This window comes from Tauraco erythrolophus, chromosome 4 (genome assembly GCF_009769465.1).
Source record: "Tauraco erythrolophus isolate bTauEry1 chromosome 4, bTauEry1.pri, whole genome shotgun sequence".
NCBI classification, from domain to species: Eukaryota; Metazoa; Chordata; class Aves; order Musophagiformes; family Musophagidae; genus Tauraco; species Tauraco erythrolophus.
This window is the reverse complement of record NC_141468.1, coordinates 16,761,349-16,773,491: the sequence shown is the minus strand read 5'-3', so window position 1 is coordinate 16,773,491 and position 12,143 is coordinate 16,761,349. Positions and strand designations below refer to the sequence as shown.

Sequence of the window (12,143 nt, the reverse complement as noted above, 5' to 3'; positions counted from 1 at the left end):
TTACTTTGTTACCATTGGAACTGAAATGGGGTAGCAAATTCTGCATAAGAGTTTTTGAGCAGAGTTGTTTGCTGCTACCACAATCTCAAATTGTTTTACACTTAAAATTTCCCAGGGCTGTAGCCTGGGGATGGAGCCAGTGTGTTAACATTTTCCTAGCTGCTGCCAAGCAATGTCTGGATGAAAGGTTACATCCCAAATAATTGTTCATGAATAACAAATATTGGAGAGCTGATAAACCCAGCCATTTCAATCCAGTCTACACTGTGAAAACAGCCTGGGTTTCAAGAAGTATTTCTAACATGTTTTCATAAACATATTTAATCAGAAACATAGACAAAACATAACCTCTTAGTATGTTATTACATTTTAGCTATTGGCCTACAGCCATTATAGTTTATTGAAGCTGTTAAATGTTATCAAAGACTTCCTCTACTTTAATTCCAGAGCAGTTTCCATTTTTGAGCTGCTTCTCACCTCTTACTAGCGCTGTAAGCTGCCCTCCCAGTAGCCTAGCCTCACACTGATAGGACCATATTTGCATATCCCCACTGCCAGAGACTCTGAGTCCGCCTTTTCACTTCAGAGGCTTCCTAAGACCTCAGAAAGACTCACTCTGCAGTGACTGCCGTACACTTCCACTGCAGATGATGCGTGTTCCCCATCAACCTGTAATGAGATCCAAAGCACATAGAGAAGCCTCCTGCCAAACATCCGTGAGATCTCCCTCTCCTGTTGAGGGCACTCTGCACCTCCTGGAAGGTATTCTAACTGAAGATGTAGAAGCCTGGGTTGTTGATCTAAGGCTGCCTATCTTACAGCCTACCACAGTGTAATAATAAATATGATGCCATACAATATATATAATGGCTGTCTGCTTTAGGAAAAAAACCTCATGAACCTTAAACATTACAGCTAAAAGAAATACTTCCTCTCCCACCAGTAAGGTGATGAAGTATTCAGAGGTAGATATACAAAATGCCGTGTATTAGAAGCTGCTTAGAGACAGAAGTCTGACTAATTCTCTGCTGAAAGAAAGTCAAAGAGAAAGTTTCAACTTTGTTCCATTCTAGTTCGGCTTGTATGACAGCTGTCTCATCTGTCACTGCATTTATCCAACCATCAACTTCAAGACAGAGAGCAGACCTAAGAAACAACTTAACAGTAGGGAATAGAGAAAATGGGACTGTACAGGCTGCATGAGGGAAGCTGGGGTTAACTTCTACCTAAGCAGGGTAGAAGTTGCAAGAAAGTTCAGGTATTATGCGAACATGGCATTATTTCGCAGGGTGGCTTAACATAAGAGCTGATCAGTTACAGGAGGTAAAGCACCTAAAATAGGAAACAAAGCTTTGTATCTACGTTACTTGAAGGGTTAATTTTTAAAATTTGAAAGTTAGAAAACAGAAAGACTCAGTACATGGTGATGTTACGAGTAACACATACAGGGAAGGAATATAACCAGTGGCTTCAAACTGGAGATGAGAATTTTCCCCATATTCACATGGCTTATCATGAGAAACATGACCACATTCTACAACACCACTGTGAGTTAAATAACTAACTCCCATCTTTAGCAATTTATGTATATGTGAACAGTATGGTTTTTCAGCACATGGCTTTAAGACTCCAATTTTGCAGTTTACTCTGCATCAACACAGTGAAGTGTGTTCAGATGCATACAAAATTCACAAGGGAAGAGATGTACAATTCATTTCACCCTCAAAAAGGGATGACAAACTTCTGTGACTTTTCTGATGCATGATTGGCCAGATCAAGCACTCTCATTACTAGCAATCTTAACAGCAACCTTGATCTTGTACTTCAGGCAGAAAGCTCTATGATTGATCTCACACAGGCATAACAACTGCTGCCTCAAAATCATCAAGTATTCAGATCCTAATAGGTCAAGGTATTTCAAGTCCTCTAAAATTCAATTACTACCACTATTAAAAAAAAAAAAGCCTTGCATTTGTGTTATTTGACTCTAATAAATAACTTTTGTATTCTCTAGTCCTCTGTGACTAACAAGACAGTCACAGCACATAATAGTTGCTTGCCAAATGATAAAAATCTTAAGAAAATGCTAACAACATGGCTTGGCTAATACTTTCAAGAATGCCTTTCTTCTAAAATTCAGTTGTACAGGTTTTACTTTTAATTTTGATGCAGAAGGCTGGAGGCATTTTCAGAACTGAGGAGAACTGAGCTATGCACTATAGTTGGACTGAACTTGAGACTGGAATTCAGCAGTACAAAAAACAATGTCATGCAGTTGGGAAATAAGAACTTTTGCTGTAAAACTGGGAGCTCATAAATTACATGATGAATATTAATTGAGGAAAAGTGAGGCATTAGAAAGAGAAGACATTGCTGGGGTTTTACCTGGAATGCTATACATAATCGTGCTCATCCAATGTTAAAAAACATTACAATCCAGAAGAGTGAAAAAATAGTGTCTGAAGGAACGGAGAACTATTGCACCAAAATAGGTTGTAGAGATTGTCTCAATTAGCCTGGGATAGCAAACAATCTCTGTAGTTTTCCATTGTTGACACATCTGGAAGCTGACCATATCAGAAGGGGTACATAACTTTGCTGTCTTAAACAGTGAACTAGACTCGATGACACAGGTCATGCCTTTCGAATGTCTGTTCGAGACCCTAAACTCAGAACATATGTGCTATGAAAGATGATCGAGTCTTGCATGCCATTGCACTAAAAGAATTGCGAGAATTTAGATACCTAAACGATCAAAAGATTTGGCGAGCAGCATCAAAAGCAACCTCCCTCCCCCCAGGCTGTCATAGTTTACAATGTAATTAAAAAAAAATTACAATTGTATACAAAACCAAGTAATTTATTTAGAAAATTTAGAACTATTCACTTGTATATTCATAGAAGTATCAGAGTCAGAAAACGAAGCAATTTTTGGTACGAATTTCTTGTAAACATATAAAGAAAATAAATTATTTGATTACAAATAATTGTACTGCACAGATTTGCGAAATTTCCCTTGCAGAACAAATGCAGCTGGTGTGTAATTTTATTATCTTGTTCTAATTTTCACTATTTCCCTCCTATACAAAGATTCAGAGCCAAGTGGCTGTCATGCTTTGATAAGCAACATGCCAGCAGGCAGAAAGGACTGCAGAGCCTCAATGAATCTGTCAGCTTTTCTCTGACCCTATAAAGTTCTGTTTTGGCAGACTGGGACTAATCTTTTACATAATTATTATGCAGAAGATAAACAAAACTGAATTTAGTAGATTAGATTGTAACTTTCAAGTCTTGTATCTTAGATACAGCTAAGTGTGTACTTGGTTTCAACCATCTTTCATTTTACTCTTTCCTTCTTCTGTCCTTGTTCATGTATTCCAGGTTTCTTTTCACTATATGGAGTGTGGATTTTTTCTGAGTCGTAAGTTTTGAAAGTTTAGTCTGCAAAAGAATATCTAATTTAAAAGACGATACTACGCTGAGCTTCAAGGCCTCACAGTCTAAGCTTGAAAAATCTTCTCAAATTTAAAAGTACAGCTTATGTCGGTAAAGCAAAAACTTCTGTCATTGCTCCCTCGGTAATCTTTTCGTCTGAAATGCCTGGTATTATTTATGAGCAGTGCTTCTGATTTGAGGAGGTTTCACGTAAGAAAGGCTTTAGTTTTGCAAACTTATTGCTCTAAGCAATTGTCTGAGGAAAAAACCAAATGAAATTACTGGAGTCTACAATAATTAATCCTCTGTGTGGTAGTGCATTGTAAAAAGAATTCCACATTTGTGGAATCTGGAGTATTTTCTGGAATGAAAAATGCTGATGTAACAATACTAAAAATATGAAGTATCACCCCGATCATAATGTTACGCTATGTTGAAAACAGTTACACAATGTATGAAAGTGACTAGTATGTTGTAGCTCAATTAAGACTTTAACAATATACAAGTTACATTGAACAAAAATACTTTCAGTTATCACACACCATAATGGTCATTCAGATAATCTAGTACTGCTGAGGTACTTGATAAAACATTAAAAACTTTTTTTTCTTGTTTTGAAGTTATCCGTTCCATCATGTACATCAAGTGGTGGTGAAAACATGTAAAAGGAGTTCCATGCTCAAGAGCAATGTCAACCCAGTCCTGAATGCACTTCAAAGGTGTCTCTTCGTATCCTGCAAACATAGCCGATTTGCTAAGAGTCCTCTAGCCGCCATACACCTTCAAATTGGAAATCAAAGCAGTAAGTTACATGATGGTTTAAATCTTACATTAAATCTTCCTGTAGATTTTGTGTAGCACCCCTCAGGACAACCACCCAAAGCTTACAGACAAGTATGGGACAACAACAAGGACGAGTATTATAGCTATATCAGAGAAATCCACTTAATGATCCAAACCCCAGAGTACCTACACCCCTGCCCACACATTCCACTTGGTGATGTATCCTTCCTTTTGAAACAAAACACAGGACACAGAAGCCTTTCTTCCCTACTTTTGAAACTGCAATTCAATAGTATTTGTTTTTATTGCTATGCAAAGGCTACAAGCCTGCCTTTTTAACATAAAACTACAATGGAAAAGACACAAGGTACTAATATATTAAATTTAGTTCCTTTTAGTGCAACTCAGCTGATTCACTGACCTAGGATCGTTCTTCCAGTGAGAGATCAGTGTCTCAATTATATAAATCTCAGGGCTCTTGATCTGCAGTAAATCTTTCTGAACAAGCCAGTGTATTTGCCACTGTAATCCCAAACTGTCAGATAAACCCACACAAGTTCTATCGTGATTTTTCTGTGATTAACGGATTCTGTTTTCCTGCACTGTCAATATATAACCTATCACACTTAGTCTCTCCTTAAAATATAGGATGATCAAAAAAGAAAAAATTCTGTTGTATTGTACATGACAGAAAAAAGCTGTTGCTTTATATTTTCCTTATTCAAGAAGGTCAGCTGGGCTATGAAAACATTCTTTTCTGTTATGTATTTCCTTCCTGCTTTGTATTTGGGGTGAAAGTCACTGTAGCAGCATGGCAGTTTGTTCAATTAGTTTTTGTTGCTGCTATTAAATACCAATAGTGTCAAAAGCCACATGAACTTTTTCTTCTCACACTAGCTACTGTTCTCTGTCCTGTTATTCTTTAGCTGTTAAGATCCAAAGTGTGTAGATAGAGATCACCTCTTCAAACACATACTGAATTTCCACATTGTCTTGAAACCATAAACAGCTGCAGGAATCCATTTTGACTAAATAACTGCAGGGCAATCCTTTACCCCAAAATTTTACCACTGAAGTGTAAGACAAGGTAAATACATACAGATCTCAGAGTCCAATGCTTCACTGTGTACTTTAAGTTAATCATCTTAACTGTTAAGTAACTGGCTTAACAACATTTCCTTTTCCCACCATATTCTTACTGTAAGATATCTGCTCCCTTTTGCAGGAAGTACAGATTTCCAAGTGGAAGTTTACAGTTCTTTAGAAGATGATCAGCTTCATAGAGAGACTGAATGAATTATGAAGGTCCTCCTGAACTCCACTACTGAGTGATGAGATAGCATAATTAAGCAAACTGCTTTTGTAATTTGCCTCAGAAATCATTATTTGTGGCTTTGAATAACTGCTCTAGTGCTCTGATTACAGTGATTCTGTTCATGAGTTTATAAGGCATCTAAAACATCCTCTTTCATTTGTCTCCTCAAAGAGTGAAAAGCACTCAAATCATGTCCTACTTACAGCCAAAAAACAATACTTTGGAATCTGATTTGTAAGTTTACTTAGAAAATAGAGTATGTTTAATCTTACCATCTGCTCCTGTCAAGTGATGAACGTTTTCAGCATCTTTTAAAGTTTTAATGTCTCCATTGGCCACAATAGGTATAGACAAGCTTTGTTTAATTATTTTAATAGCATCATAATGTACAGGCTGATGTCTTTCTTCTACACTTCTCCCATGTACTGTAATCCAAGAAACTCCAGTTGCTTCAGCTTTTTGACACAGGTCAACTGTTCTTTTTAAGTCCTCATGGATCCTAAAATTCCAAGGAATAAAAACATTGGATACTAAGTTACCTGAACTGTATAAAAAGCCCTCCTCCATAAGGACAAGTTACCACAGATTTGTATAAGTAACAGTATAAAGAAAATATTACTATTGGAAGATAAAGATTTTTTTTTTTTTTAAATAAAGACATAGGAGTTTTATGTATGGAAATCACTATTTAATTTAGCATTTCCTGATTATATCACATATCTGAAACATATATGGTAAATTTTATAGAAATTGAGCAAGGGTGCCCAAAAGATTCTAAAATAAACATCATTATTTTGCGTATTTTGTGAAATAAATATCAGTTTATAATAGTTCTCCCTTCATGAAGGATTGAAAACTGAGTTAAAAGTTAGCTGACAAATATGCAAAAGCCACACAGGACGTGTGGATAAACAGCAGATGAAGTGGTACAAAGCAACGCAAGGCAACAGTTTACGGAAGTTTAGAAAGTGATAGAGAGAAGCAGGATGTGTTCCTTAGAGCAGCTGTGGGGATCAGTTCCCAGTTTTGTTACCCTTCCATTTACAGCCAACAGCAACTGCGTCTCTGGCCTCCAAGAGCTCACAAAGTAAACCCTTGTGATGATACATACTACGCATTGCTTTTCTTTTATGGAACCCTAGACCTTTCAACTTGTACTTTCATGTTGCTTGGATTGCGAGAAAACTCTAGCAGTCACTATGTTATCTGGGTAAGTAGTCAAAGGCTGTGCTGGTTCTACCACCTAAGTTTGGGATTACTTGCCCCAGACATTCTTTCGCTATCTGGGGTCAAAAAATCTCAGCAGTCTTCACCTGTAAGGAAATTACTATAATGTGTAATATTACATTAACAGAATCACGTATATTAAAGCATAGTGTAACTATTACACTAATGTGTTTCTTTAACAAAAATTAGGATTCTTCCACATACCATAAAGAACACCTAAGTTAGACCTACCTTATTTTAACAGATACTGAAAATCTAGGGTTGTCGATCTGATTCCGTACGTGTCTCACCATATCTCGAACCAGCTCTGGTTTATTTATTAAGCAAGCACCATAACCTTCTGCAATTGCCCATCTTTAAAAGAAAAAGGACATTTGTATTCTACATTTGAAAAAATGCAGATCAATTTCAGTCAAATACATAACTTTCTTTCCTTATGACCTTTAGAATGTGTGGCTGAGTAAACAGAGGGAGTACTGGCTGTAGATCAATGATTGATTTGCAGTTTGACACCAGCTTTTAGATCCCGATTTAGTCTCCATTGTGCTGTTAGAACTTTGGGCAAGTTACTAATCTCTTCCAGTTCAATTTTCTGTCCACAAAGTGGAGTCACAAGGAAGATAAATCAACATTTAATCAATAATGATTTAGATCATACATAAAATAAATAGTTTGATGTTTACCCTTCCATTGAGTCATGGATTTCTTCTAAACAGAAAATTACTTTGGGTTGAAAAGGAAGATTTTTGAAGTGCAAGTAAGGATATGATTTCAGTAACACTCTGTGTTCCCTCAACTGCAAAACACTTTCTTTTGATTGATTTGCTTCCACTTAACAGCAGCAGTTTTTTTCTTAAACTATTTTTCATATAAAGGGAGATAAAGTGCCTCAAGTTTTGTTATTTTGAAACCAGTGTGCACAAGCGACAAAGGATGTAAGCAGGTATTGTTGGCCTAAAAGGAACTTACAGTTTGGCATATTCAACTGTAGTTAGCTTAGGAAAAAAATATGCTTCCATGCTAAAGTCTCAGATCTCTCCAGAAAAGTTTCCTCAAATACGATAATTTTAAGTCAAGACAATTCTAGTTAGAATAGACAAATGAAGTATTTGCACTGTAATATTATCTTTTGCTTTCCTACATTTATTTTTAAGGTCTTAACTTAGAAAAAGACTGCCTGACAAGCATGTAATAAATGGTTCTCCATTGAACCAAGTAGCAAGAATCTTCACTTGTGCATTACTACTCTGTTTCACTGTCAAGACAAAATCTTTATCAATTTAAATGAGAAGTAGATCATTAATTCACAGTACTTATACACCTAATAAAAGATGGAAGAAATTATTTTCAGCACTTCCTGAATAATGTAATCTGTATAATTATATTTTAGAGACTATCCTTCACTTGCAGAAGCTGAGACATCAAGGACTTGCCTCATTATTTTGAGAATTGCCACATCCTTTCTCAAATTATTGGCAGCAAGCTCCTTTTGGTAATGCATATTTAACAGCTGTTCAGAAGGGATGGACACTTCGCTTCCGAGCCAACACTCGATATCTCAGAAATGAAAAAAGGCAAGTTGGCAAATATCCCTGGTTTTCCCAGTCTCACCATGGTGACACGCATCCCAGACCACCCAGAACAGTCTTGCCACATAGACATTTCTAACAATTTAAAAAGCTGTTTCTCTATCAAAGTCTATTTTTAACTTAATACAGAAATTACTATGAAAATGAAGACCAGCATTCTTTAATTTCAAATTATTTCATCATATTTACCCAGCTTTTTCAAACTTTACCTCTGAGGACAACCACAGTTTAGGTCTATTCCATCTGCAAAAGGACAGACGATACGGGCAGCATCACACAAAACTTGTGCTTCTTTAGCAGCAAACTGAACAATCAATGGATGATCACCTACTCCAATTAAAAGATATTTAGAGTTTAAAAAAACCCAGAAAATAAAAAGAAGAAATTCTAAATTTTGAATCTTTCTCATATATTGAAAAGCTGTCTGGCCATGGTCCTGGGCAACCGCCTCTCGGTGATGTGGCTTGAGCAGGGGAGCTGCACAACATGACCTACAGAGGTCCTTCCAAACTCAACTACTTAGTGATTCTGCAAGCCCTAGATCACAAATAAATAAAGGTAGCTGACCACTCAAATTGGTCAGATGCTTATTTTTCACAAAGACGATACATGAAACTACGTATTCTCTATTTTTCAGCAGTCTTCATGCTTCCCCTGCCAGCCTGGCCCTTCTGGCCTGCATGCTGCCCCTTTGCTGTGCTGACACGGCTTTGTCTTGCCAGATGGGAAACTTGCTTACAGAACCAACCGTTCAGAAAGGAGCTAAACAACTCATAAGCTTTGCTCTTCCTTACTCCAGCCCATCTTTTTCCTCTTCTGTGCCAACATGGCTGGTTTTTATCCACAGTGCAACATGCAGAGTTGGAATGAGAACACATGGGCAGAAGCAGCTATAGCAGCTTTGTCTCAAGCGGGAAACCAGCGTCAGTGCTCCTCAACTTGGGTCTACTGAACTACTTGTGATCTGCTAAGCCCCTGCAGAGAGCCAGATGGTCATTCGGAACATGCTCTTCTCTTTTACAGCTACTGGATTACATTAAAAGCATCTAAAAATATCTTAAACAGTCTTAGTGCTCAGTTTCCATATAAACAATTGCTGTAGTTAAGAGGAAGGGGGATATCTGAGCACTGATGGGAAGAGATGATGCGACAAATACACAAAGCAAGTGCACTTCTGGTACTGAAAAGACCTCAAGTGCTTCTGAAGATTTTTCTGTTCTAGTGGAAAATCAGTAGTTCTTAAAGTACTGGAGCTTAAGTCAGAAAGGGCAGCGGTACCCTCTCAGTCAGAGACACTTCTAGAAGTTACCTAAAAATCCAACAAGTAAAAAAAAAATCCCTTGCATATTTTCAAAAAAGTGTCCATTCAACACAGTGCTCTAGCTGAAGAGATTTACAATGTTACAGCAAATACTTCGGAATAGTCCCACGCTCTGATTTTTTTGGTTGAGCATTCAGCAATAAAAACACTGAGTCTAGCCATATTAAATTTTTTAGTGACAGCCACAAAGAATATCTACCTCTATTTGTGAAATGCACAACAAAGAAATATCAATGCTCAAGAAAACGGAAAACAGAAACTGCAATTCTAGGCTCCAAACCTACTCTAAGTAGAAGACAAAATCCCCAGCCAGCCAGCCAGGAAGTTAAACATAAAACCACAGTAAAATTTCACAACCTGTTGTAGAGCTACTTGTTAAAAGAATAAATGCTAATAATGTAAATACAATAATCTTGGCAATGTTGTCTGAGGCAGAATGTTTTAGAGGCCTATAAAATTAAGGCCAGCATGAAAGAGGTGAATAGGGAAAAGACACTGTTTACAACACTAGAACATTTCATTTTGTACCTCTTGTTATCAGGCAGCAAAGTTGGAGCATAAAGGAGAATTTCCTCGCTCCCCATCCCTGCACTTCCCAGAACACACTATGTATCCGACCTGTGGAACTTCAATGCCACCAGACGTCGTGTAGATCAGAAGTGTAAGTAAATTCAAAGGAGGCAAACTTGTGGCTCTGTGGAGCTTTGAGCCGTATATATTGTCAGTTGTGTTCCTACTAATTTATTTTTACGCACAAATAATTATTCATGCCTTTGAAACGTTGAATGCCACTAGTAAGAGTCTACCTGTGCTTCCCAGTGTGACTGTTCTCTGTAACTGCTCTGTTCTATTTGAACACCACGCCATAGTAAACACCCAGTGCGAAAGTAACTGAACATATCTCGCCTGCTATTACATACACACTTACAAACCCACCAGTTCAGTGCTCTGAACAGATCAAATCATCACGCTTCATAGATCCTACATGCCGGTCTTACGAGCACATTCGCAGGGCTCTCTTCATTCCTCCAGTTGCAGCCTATGCTTGTATGGGTCTGGCTGGGATGGAGTTAATTTTTAAATTCATTTAAAGTTTATTTATAGCAGCCTGTAGGGTGCTGTGTTTTGGATTTTGTGACAAAACCAGTGTTGATAATGCACCACTGTTTTAGTTATTGCTACACAGCACTTGCAGTGTCAAAACTTCCTCTTTTGTCTCACTCTGTCTCCCCCTGCTCCCATCAGATAGATTGGGGTGGGCAAGAAACTGGAGTGGACACAGCTGGGACAGCTGACACAAACTGACACAAAGAATACTCCATACTGTACAACATCAAGCTCAGCAATAAAACCAGAGTGGTAAGGGAAGAAGAAAGTGCGTTGGGAAATGGAAATTGTGTTCCAGGGTGGGTGTTGCTTGGAGACTGGCTGGGCACTGGTCTGCTAGTGTGAGGTGGGAAGTGACTGACTTTGCATCACTTGTTTTTTTCTCCTTCTTCCCTTCACTTACTAAGCTGTCTGTATCTGACCCAAGAGTTTTTCTTGCCTTTGCTCTTTCAGTTCTACCTCTATGCTGCTGGGGTGGTGGTGGTGGAGGAGGAATGAGTGAGCCGCGGTGTGGGTGCATAGCCGCTGGCTAGCTATATGTGGTCAACCCACCACACATCTAAATCAGTTTGGAGGCCCTGATTTCAGATGCAGACAAGGTTTTCCACTATTTCATTTGACATACTATCACTGGAATGTGCTTACTCTCACATAGAATATTTCTATGGTTCTACAATCAGATACAGTATACCAAAATTATTAATCAATGTCAAGTTGTGTGACAGACTTCATTCACTTGGCCAATTTGGCTTATCACCACATAAAACATTCTGACAAGGCAATGATTTATTTAAAAAAATACCTTTGTTTGTTGTGAATTCGCTGTCTCTAGCTTTTGCAGATCTCACAAAATCAGCTGCCACTATCATTGGTGTGTAACACAAATCGCAACTGTATTTCCTAACCAAGGTTCTGAAAGCCAACCTGCAGACACACAAAAATTAAAGAGATAAATAAAAACGTTTTTCTTATTAGCTATTCTAAAATGCTGTTCTGACATGCAGTACAGTGGGGATGTCCAAGTATAATCATAAAATAAACATGTCCCATGTTCATCACTGTCTTAAACAATTAAAGGAGAACAAGGTAATCGTCCCGGTTTTTCCAGTCGAGATAAACTTCCTCAGAGAAACACACTGAAGACATAGTTGACATGACAGTTACTTACTTTGAATAGCGGACCATAGGGGCACATATTTTTACAACTTGCCCAGAACGAAACAAATCCATGGGATCTTTTAGTTGGCATTGTTTCGCTTCTAGGATGTCACCAATCATGTATAATTAACAATCCTTTTAGCATCTGGAAAAAACAACAGCGTTTGCAGCGTAAGTAATTCAGCTATTTCTGGTAAACCACGCAGCG

At 37.8% G+C, this 12,143-nt stretch overlaps 1 protein-coding gene across 1 annotated transcript; it reads right to left on the bottom strand.

Moving 5' to 3' along the window:
* Positions 1 to 3,451: 3,451 nt before the first annotated feature.
* DUS4L (dihydrouridine synthase 4 like) lies at positions 3,452 to 12,088 on the bottom strand. The gene is given in 7 exon segments (XM_086610204.1): positions 3,452 to 4,184; positions 4,187 to 4,215; positions 5,778 to 6,032; positions 6,992 to 7,114; positions 8,559 to 8,676; positions 11,580 to 11,701; positions 11,946 to 12,088. Coding segments are annotated over 7 exon segments (972 nt in total). The 5' UTR covers positions 12,056 to 12,088; the 3' UTR covers positions 3,452 to 3,969.
* Between the last annotated feature and the right edge of the window lie 55 nt (positions 12,089 to 12,143).